The 14,696-nt window shown below is 36.2% G+C and overlaps 1 protein-coding gene across 10 annotated transcripts in view; it reads right to left on the bottom strand.

The window, feature by feature from the left end:
- The window catches only part of WWP1 (WW domain containing E3 ubiquitin protein ligase 1), a 121,534-nt gene that overhangs the window by 20,432 nt on the left and 86,406 nt on the right, over window positions 1-14,696 (bottom strand). For 8 of the 10 annotated variants that reach the window (XM_036925088.2, XM_036925086.2, XM_036925085.2 and 5 more), the window contains 9 exons: window positions 14,094-14,189; window positions 12,459-12,633; window positions 10,302-10,356; window positions 10,133-10,217; window positions 9,885-10,013; window positions 7,062-7,137; window positions 6,884-6,955; window positions 4,423-4,511; window positions 926-1,085 (listed from right to left, as the gene is read on the bottom strand). In XM_036925088.2, the coding sequence (XP_036780983.2) occupies window positions 926-1,085; window positions 4,423-4,511; window positions 6,884-6,955; window positions 7,062-7,137; window positions 9,885-10,013; window positions 10,133-10,217; window positions 10,302-10,356; window positions 12,459-12,633; window positions 14,094-14,189 (937 nt within the window). The remainder of the gene's footprint in view (window positions 1-925; window positions 1,086-4,422; window positions 4,512-6,883; window positions 6,956-7,061; window positions 7,138-9,884; window positions 10,014-10,132; window positions 10,218-10,301; window positions 10,357-12,458; window positions 12,634-14,093; window positions 14,190-14,696) is intronic. The other 2 variants (XM_057497912.1, XM_057497913.1) reach the window with 2 other exon arrangements.

The raw sequence follows: 14,696 nt of genomic DNA on the forward strand, positions 1-14,696 counted from the left end.
ACTTGTATATCCAACCAGCTATTCTGCATCTCTACTTGGATGTCTCTAGGTGTCTTAAACTTAAACCAGATCCAAATTCTTGATTCCTCCCACCCCCAAAATTTGTTCTTGCCACAATCCTGAAATCTTAGGAAATGGCAACTGCAACCAGACACACAAGCCGTAACTTTCTGTGCTACACTCAGCTCTCTCTCACATACTGCATCGGAACTCTCTCTCATGTATCTCTCATATATGCCCATGGATGCTGTTTTTCTATCAAAAATGTACTTCCATCCTGGAGTTTTCTTGCTGTCCTCTGTGCCTAGAATGTTGTTCTCCAAGAGATTTGCATTATTCAACCCACTGCTTTCTTCAAGTTTCCTCCCATGTGTTACCTTCAGAGAGCCCCCCTCTAATCACAGCATAGAACACAGCAACACTACCTTTCCCTCAACACATTCTTATTCATTATTTGTCTCCCTGTAACAGAATTTAGATCCCAGACAGCAGGGACTGCTTTTCTTTGTGGTCTCATTTCTCTCATACTATGATGCAATAGTGGGTGCTCAATATTTGCTGAGTGAGTGAACAGATAATAAGGTGAAAATAAATACACTTTTCAAAAGATAATAGTCCCACAAGGGTTTCTGCAAAGTTCTGAAAATTCCAAAAACATCCATTAAGTGCAATTATTCGCAGATTTTCCTTTTATAATTAGACTTTGATTTACAGAATGAAAGGACATTTAAAGACCTTTTCACTTAATACATGTATTCAAAAAATAAACTGCATTTTGATACTCTTCCTATGCAAACCTCCTTGGTAACAAAATCGGTAAATACACATAACCAAAAATAATGCATTTCACTTTTTAGTCTTCTCTAAAATACTTTTGAAGTAAGCAAAGTTTAAACAAATTAAGTAGCAGAAAGTCAGAACTCACCATAGCAATAAAGCGACCAATGAAACAGAAGTATGAAAGATGGTCTGGATTAATGGTTGACGCTGGATTTATTTGTAGACAGTAGTTGTTTTTTCCAGCATATTCAAACAAGCAATACATGGGGTTCAAAACTTCATGTGAAAGCAAGAAAAACCATTCTCTAAAAGAAAATAAGACTATTTTTAGCATTAATATACACGTGAATTTAAAAGCATCTTCAACACACGCATACACACACCGTACTTCTGGCTCACCCGCTTTTCACCAGCCTTTCTATGATCTGGCCTCCCATTCAAAGCTACCTGCCAGTTCTGGCACTGCCAGACCATAACTCGGTATTTCTCACATGCAACATGTTTGTTTCTATGCCATACTTCGTCTGGGCACATCTCCTCAACTTCAACTCAGCCTATGTAAGACGCCACTTTTCTTTTCAAGTTCGGCATAGATTCATTCCACTTCAGTATTCTTTTGAAGCGATTTTCAGCATTTTATCTGTATCAGTCACTGAATACTTTGGGCTAACAACCTTACAGTATTAGCCATTTTTCTGTACATGACCTGCTCCACCTATCAGACAGGGTAGCTCCTCAATAGCAAAAGTCATGTCCTCAGACATTTTTTTATATCCTTAACTCAGGCATTCTTAGATTATACACAATAGGTAGCACATATTTGCTGGTGATACTGAGATATACAGCACTGCTATTATGGAACAGTTTTACTTTTATTGCCAATGCATTAACAATGGAACTAAAATTTAAAAAGGTGAAATCTTTACATGCGATAAGCAGTCTCTAACTTATTACCATCCATTTTGCCTCATTTCAAGAAGTCCAATATATGAAATCCAACTAGATAAAAGATTAATAATTTACATTAGAAAACAAACTTAATTTTCAGAAGACTGTCTTCAACAACTTCTTCTAAAGCAGGGTTCCAAATTGAAATGCCTAAAGTGACCAGTGAGGGAGTACAAGATGCCTCCTTGTCTACATGGGCCTCACATTCTCTACTCAGTCACAACCCCCCATTCTTCATTATATCCCTAATAAAAGTTATCAGTTTTAAGGAAGAATTATTTCTGGGCCTATACTCAACAGTCCTTAAATGACTGGGCCGTGGAGAACACAAAAGTGAAAGAGTGTCCACCCTGATTCAGCCAACTAATGCCATGTGAGAAGATGGGACCACAAGGTAGGTTTACTGTTTTTAAAAAGAAGCTAGAAATCTTGATTCTTAAGCAAAATTTAGTGACTTTTTTTTTAGTGTCAAGTAATTTAAAAAATTTAAAATCATAATGGGACTACCACTATGCAGGCAAGATTTGGCCTTGAAACCCTATGTGTACAAATCCTTTTTCTAAAGCCTTTAAAACTGTCTGAAGAGTAGAGAAGGGAGGCCCTCAACAAAATCAACAAAGAAATGATAAACACCAATTCACAGAACTAAATCTAACTGCAATATAGTTGAACTGAGTTACTTCCCACTATGATTAAGACAGACATGTGCCCAGGGAAGAGGAACAAATCTAGTGAGAATGTATTTAGACACACACACACACACACCAAAAAAATGAAGTAAATTTCCAGTTAGTGCAGATTACTTTTGGCAAAGCAGCCCAGAGAAAACTGAATACATTCAAACAAGAATGACTATTACATGGCATCTAACCTATACCTTGATACTAGAAGAAAAGAGGGAGAATTCTAACTAGCAAGAGGCAAAAAGTTCACTTTTAACATATCCTTCTCTCTACTCTCAAATAAACTAGAGACACAAGAGACTGAAAGAGCCTAGAGAAGAAAATGAAGAGTAAAACCATGAATGAAGAAATCTCACATTAGAAGAAGCAAAATGTACGGCAGTACTGCAAAAAGTGACATTAGGCTAGGTTTGAGAAAAATAAAAACAAAATGGAAAAGCACAAAGATAAAAATCATCAGATAAGAGATGACAGACATGTAAGACTGACAAAGAAGATTCCACATACCCATGATTGATGTCCCTGAAGAAAAACAAAACAAATGGAACAGAAAATAGTCAAAGATATAAAGAAGAAAATTTCCCTTAAATTAAGGAAGACCTTAATATGTTCCTAAAAAAAAGATATAAAACAATCAGCAACGAAATAATGAACTTCAAGGAAAAGGAATGTGTAGGTACCCTGAGAAAAAGTTTTACACAGGGGCTGGCCTCCCACTTCACAGTGCTAAGGGTCAATGCTAAAAAGACAGGGAAACAATATCTACAGAGAATTGGAGAAACTAGAGCAAGAAAGTTATTGTTTATATAGCAAAGTAACAGAAAACATATTCTCAAATATGAATAACTACAGGAATATTATCACCCTTGTGAACTCCTAAATAAATCAAAACGAATGCACTAATCAAAATAAAGGATCTGGGAGTAAGAAAATCATGGTATGAAGTAACTGACTATATCCATTAAAACCATGAAAACATAAAACTAAACCCAAATAGTTGAAGTAAATAAGGATTCAGACAAGAATGTGAACATTACAGTGAAACACTGTAAAAATAATGCCATATTTCATTTCTAAAATGTACCTTTCTTTTTAAACATTTCTGAAATTGAGATAAATCACAATAGATGTGATATGAACATTTATTGTGATAGGCAATGTTTCTGAAAAAACTTCTTAATAATGCTTTGGATGAGAAAATAATGCAAATATAACCAAAACTGACAGTCCCACATATGTATTCCCATCAGTTAGTTGTACCTAGTCCCACATCTCTTTTTGCCAGCTGTCCTAAAATTGTGATTTTTTAGTTTTGTACATTTGTCAAATATGAGTTCGAAAAGAGAGTTGTTTCCAAGAAAATCAAATTTAGTTATTTGGAAAGATTTAATTTAAGTGCTTTGTTAAAAAATAAACTGCTGTCAAATTAGGTTTGGGCAAAACAACTGAGGGAAAGGATTTCCCACTCATATTGCTTCACAAGGGTTGTCTACGGTTAATATATTTAGTGAACGTGTAAAAGCTTATTATCAAAAGGACTGAGACTGGATTAAAAACACAAACATAAAAGCAAGATACCCTGTTATAATAGCAAAAAAAAACCTTCTGCATGTTGATCTGTTAATTATGGTATCTTCATGTAATGGAATATTGTGTAGCCATTAAGTAAAATGAGATTATTAGCTCTACATGAGACATGGAAAGAAACCCATGATATAGAAAATGGCAAAATCAAGGTGCTACACCAGGCATACTGTACAATTAATTCTGTTAAAAAAAACCCCAGCAAATATGTACTATAGCAACATATATACAAATTTTTATATATAGAGAGAAAATGTATAGGATAACCAAGATAGCACTAATAATAGTTACCTCTAGGATTGTGTGAATGTTACTTTTGTTTTTAAAAATAATTCTGGATTGCCAATGAAAAAATGTGTCTTTTCAATACATTCACTGCATACAATGAAGATACACTTATTTCAAAGCATTTTTTTTTTTATTTTACCTTGCTAGACCACCATAATCAAGCCCTTCTTCTCCTCTGAATATTACATATAACCGTCTCCTCAAGTCATAGGGTTTTAATGCCATTATCTAATTAAAAACAAAAACATCTCACTTAAACACTTACATATAGCACGGTTCTTCCAAAACAGTTCAATTCAGATTTCATCTATATTGTCAAAATCACACATTTCCTCATCTCACAGCAAAGCCTGTAACTTAACAGATAAACTTATTTGTCCCACAAACTAGAAGATATACCTCACTCTGTTAAGCTTCCTGTAACTCACTTTCATATAATCTTTCTGGCCTTCTAGTATTAAATGGTAGTTCTACTTTGGATTAGTGACGGAGAGGTAGAGTTTGATATTGGAACTTCAAAGGTTAGAAAATATTCCCTCCTCCATCATTCCCTAAATTTTACCAAATCTTGTTAAAAGGTGAATTGTAAATTTTTCTGACTAGCAACATTTAATGAGAAGCAAAAGATCTTTTTCTAGGGCCTGCCTATAGCACACATTCCATTTCTCAGCATGTATTTAGATGCCTATATATTATATAGAGATGTAGGAACTCAGCTACAGCAAAGAATTATTTGTAAGATGATGAATTTATACCTAAAAAAGTATATCTTAAAAAAATATCTACACCAAGTTTTCATAATCCTTAATTAAGGCTTACATTAAGGCTACTAGTAAATAGGCTTTGGACAATACTTTTGGATAAAATGAATTATTTCCACACGCAGATGTCAGAACCAAAGCAAATACTGGCACATCTGGGTGAGGGCACAGTTCACCAGCAGGCCTCCACTTCACAGATAGTCATGGACTCAATCTTGCACATTAAAAAGACCATGATTCTCTCCAAACCAGAGTACAAAGCAAAATGAAGTCTACTTTGAATTCAGATTTACGGTTACTAAAATAAAGCTCAAACAGAACTTGGAATAAGCTTAAGAATTTATTAACTCAGACTGAAAAAAACATGCTATAAAAATTTGATAATAGTTATATTAAGTATCTTGTCCGTCCAACAACTAGTAAAATTAAGCTAGGATACAAACATCTCTGACATGAGAGGGTTGTTATTTCCACTTTGGCTGGTACACATAAAGGTCCCTACATATCAGTACAAACAGGGAATTTTTGGTTTATCACTGTAATTCTTTCGAGGGGATTAAGAAGACATATGAGAACTTCTCAACCTTTTCAGAAAAGAAAGAACAATATTTTGATTTTTTATCTTTAAATATTCTCCAGATGATTCAGGAAAAGCATTCTATTAATTCATTTACCAAATGTTTACTGAATACCTGCTATGTGCAAAGTACTGTTCCAGGTACTAGGTATATATAAGAGCAGTAAATAAAACAGTTTTATGCTCTCATGAAGCTTACATTCTAGAGGGACACAAAGTAAGTCAGGTGGTGGTAAGTGCTACAGAAAAGAAAAAAGTACCATAAATGGCTAGAATGGGGCTGTAAGGGATGTGAGTGGGGACTGCTATCTTAAATAGTGCTCAGATGAGGTCTCTCTGAGATCATGACATTTAAACAGAAACCTTAAGGAGCTGAGAATTACTGTTTGTGTAATTAAAGGAGTACTTAAACAGAATACAGTGTCTACACCAATTTCATTTTTTTTTTTTTTTTTTTTAGATAATTATTTTTTATTGAAGGGTAGTTGACACACAGTATTACATTACATTAGTTTCAGGTGTACAACACAGTGATTCAACATTTATATACATGATAATTCTAAGTACCAGCTATCACCATACCAAGTTGTTACAATATTTTGACTATATTCCTTATGCTATACATTACATCCCGGTTGCTTATTTATTTTACAATTGGAAGTGTGTACTTTTTCTTGGTTGTTGTTGTTAGGGCATCTCTCATATTTATTGATCAAATGGTTGTTAACAACAATAAAATTCTGTATAGGGGAGTCAATGCTCAATGCAGAATCATTAATCCACCCCAAGCCTAATTTTCGTCAGTCTCCAATCTTCTGAAGCACCAATTTCATTTTAATTTGTTAGTACAATCAAGACTTTTTTGTTTGAGTTAATAAACTCTTAAAAAAAGTAGATTAATGTCACAATGTGTCAACATGTTTCAGAAACTGTTTAAGCTTTTTTAGTAATCTGGTTCATCTACTATGCCTTTGTTTCTCAGCCTCAGTGCCTCTGCCTGTAAAATAACAGGAGCTATCTCAAAGGGATGCTGTGAAGAGAATTAAATGAAATGATAAATATAAGATGTCATTGCCAAGCATATGGCAATCATTCAACACATGAAGGGTTTATTATGACTATTATTATAATGGACACTCAGTAACTATATTGTTATAGTTGTGTTCTAAATGGCTTAAAATTTCTAAACCCTAACTCGCTTTAGATATGTAGGACACAATGAGATAAGCTGCACTACTTCATTCTGGTAAAATCTTCCTTACCTGTTGGAAGGAATCTTCAAACAGTGTCTGTCGGGACACATTGATCTTTACATGACTGGGTAGTGCATTAGACTAAAAATAAAAATGATATCATAACATCATGTAAGCTACAGTATATGTAATGTGTAAGATAAGACTAAAGGATTATGAATATAAGACTTATTTACCACTGTAGTACCTGGCACAAATAACGGAAGTGAGCAAGTTTCCACCTAAAGCTGCGTTCATAAGCAATTTGTGGACCGCCTTTAGTTCTAAAAAAAAACAAAAAAACAAAAAACCATGTATTAAACCATCACAATAAAGCTGGATATTTAATATTCAGTATGAAACTGGAGTGTACCAAAGGCCTACAAATGACCACAGGGAAGTCTTTCTGTTAGAAGAGAAGGAATGAAATTATTTATTTAGTGGGACCATCAGGCTCAGGCGATGAGGACGCATGAAGAGGGAGACTGTATGTATGTGCAGCTCTTTTGTAAGGAAGTTAGTCAAATGAAATCTTAAAGTCTACTATTGACTTACAAAGAAAACCTTCAATAATCTTTAAATCTGAGGATACAGGCTCTGGATACAAGAAACATGGAAGGAAATTCTACCACATTTTAACTAGTATAAAAGACAGTAAGCAGAGCAAAAGTGAATTTCTAGGAACAAGTGACACGCGGGTCCCATGGCTGGGCTGCTCAGTGAAGGAAGAGGCAGAGTTGGGGGCCTGTCGGGACAGGTTTGGTCACACTGGGAGGGCCTGGGTCTTCGATCCATGAAAGCCTAAGGAAGCACAAACAACTTCCACAATCTTAGGGAACATTTTGGAATGGATGGAAACTGGTTAAGTGAATTCATTCAACAACTATTTATGAAATGCAAAGTTATATACCTGGACTCTTCCAGACAGTAAGAGCGCTACTAATAAAACATAAAAATACTGGTTTTTGTGGGGCTCACATACTAGAGAAGGAGATAAACAGAAACAGAATGAGTAAGCAAGCTACGTATGAAGTGCTACATATGAAGGAGATAAATGTCTTTCTATTCCCACTCCTCAAAAAGAATAAAAGCCAGTGTAAAAAGGATAAGGAGTGTTTATGGTAATATTTCACTTCTGAAAAAAGTGAACAGAACAGGATTCACAGATGGAAATAGTATTTGAGCAAAAACATGGAAGGCAAATACCATATAGCTATTTTGGGGGAAAACATACCAAAGAGGGAATAAGTGCTAAGACCCAGAGGTGGAAGAAGCCTCGGTGTTCGAGGAAGATCTGCGCAGCCAGTGAAGCAGGAGGCCAGAGGGACAGCAGGGTCAGATGCTGTCAGGCCTTGGAGGTCATTTTAAGGCCTTTGCTTTTTACTCTGATTGAGATTGTTTTATGCAAAGCAATGAGTTTTTACTTACACTAAAAAAAAAATCAGTCTCCTGGCTATATGGAGAATGACATTATACAAGGTGTGGGTAGAGAACAGAGACAGTTAGAGGTACCACGCCAGGTGAGAGGCAACGATAGCATGGGCCAAAGGTGCGGCAGTGGCCGTGGTGCAACACTGCTGGATTCTGGATATATTCTGAAGGCCAGGTAACTAGAATTCTTGATGGACTGTGTGTGAGGTAGGAGAGAAGGAGAAGTCCAGAACGATTCCAAGACTTTTGGCCCAAGCACACATAAGAGTAGAGTTGCCATCAACTGAGGTGGGAAATATCCTGGGTAGAACAAGTTTTATTATGGGAGTTACCAGAAAAGCATAACAAGTAGAGATATCTAGTAAGCAGCTGAATAGATGAAGCAAACTTTCAAGTGAAAAGTGTGAGCTAGAGACAAAAACTTGTGAATCATCAGCATACAGATGTTTTTTAAAAGCATGCATTAGATAAAATTCACCAAGAGAATGAGAGCAGCTAAGAAAAGAGAACTGAGGACAGAAATCTGGTTACTTCAGTTCTAGGAGGCTGACGAGAAAGGGAGGACCCACCGAATGCAGAGAGAAATCCTGGGAGTTTAGTCCCTGACCCGCGTTGCCAGGGCCGGGAACTGTATCGTGTCACAAAGCTCCTGATAGACCAGATGAGACAGGACCACACACCAACCCCTGGATTAACAATGTGGGGGGTCACCGGTACCCCTAACAAGTTCAGGGTCAGTGGGAATTCCCTGGAGTCAGTGTGAGGGACAAATCAGGAGGAGCAGTACAGAGGCAACTCCTTCAGGCAGTTTTCTGGTAAAGGGCAGCAATAAAAATGAAGTTTCACTGAATGGCTTTGTAAGGTGAAGAGCTGTTCTCTCTTCTGTTTGTTTTTAATCTAGGACAAATAACAGCTGATGAGAGTCATCCAACAGAGAAAGATGAACTGATGACGGAGGACAGAGGTGATACTTGCTAGAGCAATGAAATGGGAAAGTGGGGAGGACACCTAGCGCGCCAGCAGAGGGACTGGCCTCTGGTAGGGGCCACGACAGCTCATCTACAGGCTCAAGAGGGAAGACAGATGCTGGGAGAGGGGCAGCTGTGGTGGTGCCAATTTGCAAGGATGGCTGAGAGATCTGTCAAATGCGTCATCAGGATATTTTTATCAGGAAAATTCAGTTTTGGTGAGCACCTTGTTCTCTGACACTGCAGCAGCACAATGTGGTAGTTAAAAGCACAAACTCTATGGACAGACTGCCTTGATCTGAAACCAGCTCCATGACTTGCTGTGTGATTTTGAACAAGTTAGTAATGCTCCCTAAGCCTCAGTTTCTGTACTGGGCAAGGGAAAATAATGTACCTCAAGGGGTTGTCGGAAGATAAAATGAGCTGGTAAATAAAGTACTTAGAACCCTTGGCACACAGTAATCACTACATAAATATTTGCTATTCTTATTAAGGAATTATGTGCCACAAATCCAATCTGTACTAAGGCAGAAAAAGACAGATCTATACTAAGTAAAATTTGTTGCTAAAACTTGAGGCTAAACTTTATGTCTTCACTAAATAGCATTTAAGAACTTCATGTTTTCACTTACACAGATGACTTTCCATTTCGAGGATCTTTGAATGTTGTGGTTCTTGTATTATGATCAACAAAGTACCTGACACCTTCCCGAGTATACCTGATTTCCCAGCCTTCTGGCAGAGGTTCTTCATTCTGTAAGCTAAAGTTACAGTGTTTCAGTCACAGTTTTGTTCTAGGCACATCTGCACCAAGGTTTACTTCAATCTATCTACAAACGTTGTGTAAGAGGACTTACGTAGGGCTGTCGCATATACGTACCCTTGAGTTCTTGGGTCTTCCCACTGGGTTGTTTTTGTGTTATGATTCACGAAGTAAACTCTGTCTGTTGAATCCACTCTTTTTTCTAAAAAATACAGTGAGTATACCATTAATAACTACTTGTTATATATACCTTTCGGATATTTTTATCAACAACATATTAGCTTACCCCAGCCTGGTGGCAAAGGGCCATACGGGTCATTTTCTGCAGCTAACATTGAAGCCTAATTGGGGACAAGGTTAGGGGGGGAATAAAAATAAAACAGTATTTTAACATAAAAGTAGAGATAAACTAAACACTTGGCAAATCACTTTTTATAGTACTTTTCTAAAAAATATGATACAGGAATCTGAATATAGTAGTTTCAAGAAACAAAGTCCTAAAAATGTTATGAGTTAATAGGAGTCAGTTGATGCTATTGCTAGTTTTTCAAAAATGATTTAGAAATAAGATACTGACATCAATATTCTAACCTCCTAACCTTCCATAATAATCTATAGGAACAAAATGAGACGAGAGAAACATATAGAAAATTGTGGTATTTAAATGAGGTAATATTATGTTTAAAAGTAGAACAATTATCAGTTCTCTTTATACAGATGCCTATTAATAAAACCAATATTAAACTCAGTTATCATCTTTACACAAAAAAACTTTTATCTTAATATTAGTATCTTTTACATATTTGTACATAAATAAAAATCCATTAAGCTTACATATTATTACAAACCAGAAATACATTAAAAAAACAAATACTACAGCATCGATTTTAAAAGAATGACAGAAAAATCATTACCTGTAAAATCATTTCTCAATGATAAAGTATATGCATCTTAGTGTTTCATAACCTAGTAACAGATACTGTTAATTGTACTCAATATCCACTTCCCCCCCTTTTCTTGACAATCAAACAACTTTTTGAGGTAGCAGTTAGTTTTCATCTAAGCATACTCTATTCCCAGTCTCCCTTACAGCTGGGTTGGTAGAATGACCTGTTCTGGCCAAGGAGGTCTAGGCTGAAGTCACTGGGGAGAAAATCCCTGAAAAAAAGTCACCTCCACCTCCCACTGCCCTTTCTTCTTGCCTATAATGTGGAATGAGGCCCAGAAACAGCTCTTAAGATCAAGTAAAGAAGCCTGATTAAGATGGGGGAGCAAAAGGGGAGGAAGAACCTGAGTGCGTGGCAGCACCACCGAACCAAGGCAGTACCAGCACTAGACTCTCACTCCACACCTGTAACTAAACCTCAGGCAGTTCAAGGATGTTCTGCCAGATGCAGAACACACTGAGGACACACACCTATGACCTCATTCCACCGCTTTCCAAGGTTTTCATGTACACAGCCACAGCCAACCAGAAACATGCACACAGAGTACTTACTTTCTTATTTAGTATGTACAGCTAAACACTGGTAACTTACTACAGATTTCTTCTGTACACGTCTCCCAAGAACCAGCAATTGGGGGCAGCAGGAGATGCTATGCAAGCTGGGCTGGCCACTCCCTCTGCTGGCTACATATACCCAGGGTCATGCTGAAGTGAGGTTATCATTTAACCTCTGAAGAAATTGGAATCAAAAGAACCAGACTGAGGTAGGATTATGAAGAATTATTTAAGTTTTCTTTTTGTATCTTTCCTAATTCCTTCTATCTACTAGCTTCTATATTTGGGTTTTCAAGTTCTAACACTATCTATCTAGAGATGCCCTGTATTTAAAATTCCTGTTTTCTGCTTCCTCTAATCAAATCCATTTAAGAAAGATTTTTTTTTCTTTTTTGCACTCTTCTTGTGCCTCTTTGCTTATGGCAATAAATAAATCAGCAATTGGTCAAATTTTTAAATAGCATTGGATTTTTTGGACAAAATTATCTCCAATCCCAAGAATATCTTTGCTGGCAGAACAGATGACAAGTGTTGTTTCTGAGAATCTGGGATGGGCATCAGAACAGCTAGAATATGGCAAGGCTGGCCTTAATCAAACAAGGAGACAACTGGTTTTGTTTAAGACAAACAAAATGATTATAATTAAAAGTGGAGGCTTGGGAATTGGTAAAGACAAATTATTTCATTAATAAATTGTATTTATGAAACTACCACTTAGTAAGGATAAAAACTGAGTGTATGTATAGTAATGTCAGTAAACTAGAATTTTAAAAAAAATTTTAAGTGCTCAGATATATCAGAAATCCTAAGTATTTTTTAAAGATCAACAAAAAAATACCTTATAATGCAGTCTATAACATTAAAAAAAAAAACCCACTAAAGCAGAAAAGGGAAAACACTTAAAGGATAAGTTGTATTAACAGCTGTTCATTTGCTAATTACCGAGTAGAGGTATCGCTGGTTGAACTGTTGCATAGCACCCTGCAATTGGTTCCGCTGTGATTGCCACTGTTCAAAATTCCGGACAGATTCCATGGTGGGCCGCTGCCAGGTTGTAGTTCTGGTGTTATGATCCACGTAGTAAACTCTTCCACGATCATCAACTCTTCTTTCCCAACTTCCACAAATGGAACAATAATAAAAATTGAACAATAATCTCAATATGAGAAATTGGGAATTAATTAACACTTCACTCAAATAATTTAAAAATCAAGTCCAAGACATGATAAAATAATGGAAATATTAGTACTCCTCAGAAAAATTGTGAACACATAACTTACTATTTATTTTAAATTACCTTCCCATTCTACCACTACATGATTTCTAATAACGGTCTAAAAAAGAGGTTATACATTCAGTATTGATCTGACTACCCATTCTTCCTCTTTTTTTTTGGATAAGCATTTACTGAGTACTTACTGTATCCCCGGCAATCTGCTGCTACTGCCACTGCCCACTTTCAGGATTTAACTCAACTCTGGTAGTTATTTTTTTAAACTTACCTTCCTACTGTTACACCACTGACAAACTGCGGTGCAACTGAGTGTCATTCCACCCATCACAGTTCCGTGGCATGGCTTAAAAATGAGCTCATTCACCATTTCAGCTTCAACTTCCCCAAGATCTTTCAAGGGACCCACAGAAGAGCCAAGCCACTCCCTGCTGGTCCCAACTGTCAGATGTCTCACTTTTCATGCCTGTTTTCATGTCCCTTGAAACAGAATGCCCTTCTTCCCAGCCTCTAGGGGGCAGCTCACCTTAAACCAACCTGTGTCATTAATTTATACAACCATTTCAGAACATTTTCAGCAAGGAATCATGAAAAAAACCCTAATTCTTGCCTTAGATTTTCTAGGCCTTGATTGTGTTTTATATGGGTGCACTGTAAGTAAGGTGCACAGGGAAGGATATTCTGAGTGGCAAAGACAATAAGGAGAAAATTCCAGGTACAGGCAGAGTGTTCAAGGAGAAAATAAATAGTACATAATTCAACTAGCTATCAGTGTAGTATGTATAGTCATGAGAGGTAAAAACAAAAAGGAAAAAGGAAGATTAGTTTGTGAATGGCCTTGAATGATAGCCTCGGAGCATGAACTTTATTTATGATGTAACAGAAATGACCTCATTCGTTTAAAACCCTCTATAATTTTAGCCATAATGCAAACAATTTTACTTGGAGCAATCTTTCAGATCATAATTTTGAACCACTGTAACATCTCTTATCATTAAATCTTATGTAATCAGTTTTAGATCACTATCTATGGAGAACCATTCATATAAACTGTCCTAAATATGCCTCTCATTTCTTAAGATAACAAGAACTGAAAGTGGATCGTAATTCTGCAACTACTCTCAGTAACTCATACCAATGTTTGACAGTCTTGAGGAAGCCCTTCAGACTGTGAAATAGATACAGTATAACAAATCTTAATTACTGAACATTTATTATTCACAAAAGCAAACCAAGGAAACGTAATATGCAGAATGAAAAAGTTATTTTATATTGTATTGAAAACAATTTTTAAGTCACATATATGAAAAAAACACAACTGAAGACACATCAATCAGCTACGTTACCCTGGAGGTAAAGGTTGTGGTCTCTCCCATGTGGTTGTGCGAGTGTTATGATCCACATAATAGGTTCTACCGTGAGGATCTTTTCTCTGTTCCCACCTTTAACAAAAATGCAAAAACAAAAGACAACAAACTAAGAGAATCTGAATAACCAAGAAAATTAAAGTTTTACTTTAAAAGGATATATACATAGAAAATAAAGTTGCTTTTCTCAATTATTAGTGCTTTTTAATTTCTTAATTATTTCCTCTTCATCAACAGTACTTGCAACTCTCAAGTATGGTTAGCTGAGGATGACAGAATAACACTTCACATTTTTGAAAGCTACTAATTAGAGAATTCCAAGTCATCGGAAAATAAATTTAATCAAGGATAGAGGAACTTTCAGCCTAATATCATGCCCAAGGCACAAAATGTCAAGAAAGTACTATCCATTTTTGCCTGCAATTTCCAAAATACACATCTCAAAGATTTTAGCAACAATTGCCTTAAAGAATTATATGGTGATACCACACAAAAATTCTTTCTTGCATATGCATATAGTGTCTTCTTTTGTGCACATCTATCCCTCTCATTTTTCGTAAGCTTTTGAGTTGATGGACATCT

The sequence above is a fragment of the Manis pentadactyla genome, chromosome 3, assembly GCF_030020395.1.
Source record: "Manis pentadactyla isolate mManPen7 chromosome 3, mManPen7.hap1, whole genome shotgun sequence".
In the NCBI taxonomy this organism is placed as follows: Eukaryota; Metazoa; Chordata; class Mammalia; order Pholidota; family Manidae; genus Manis; species Manis pentadactyla.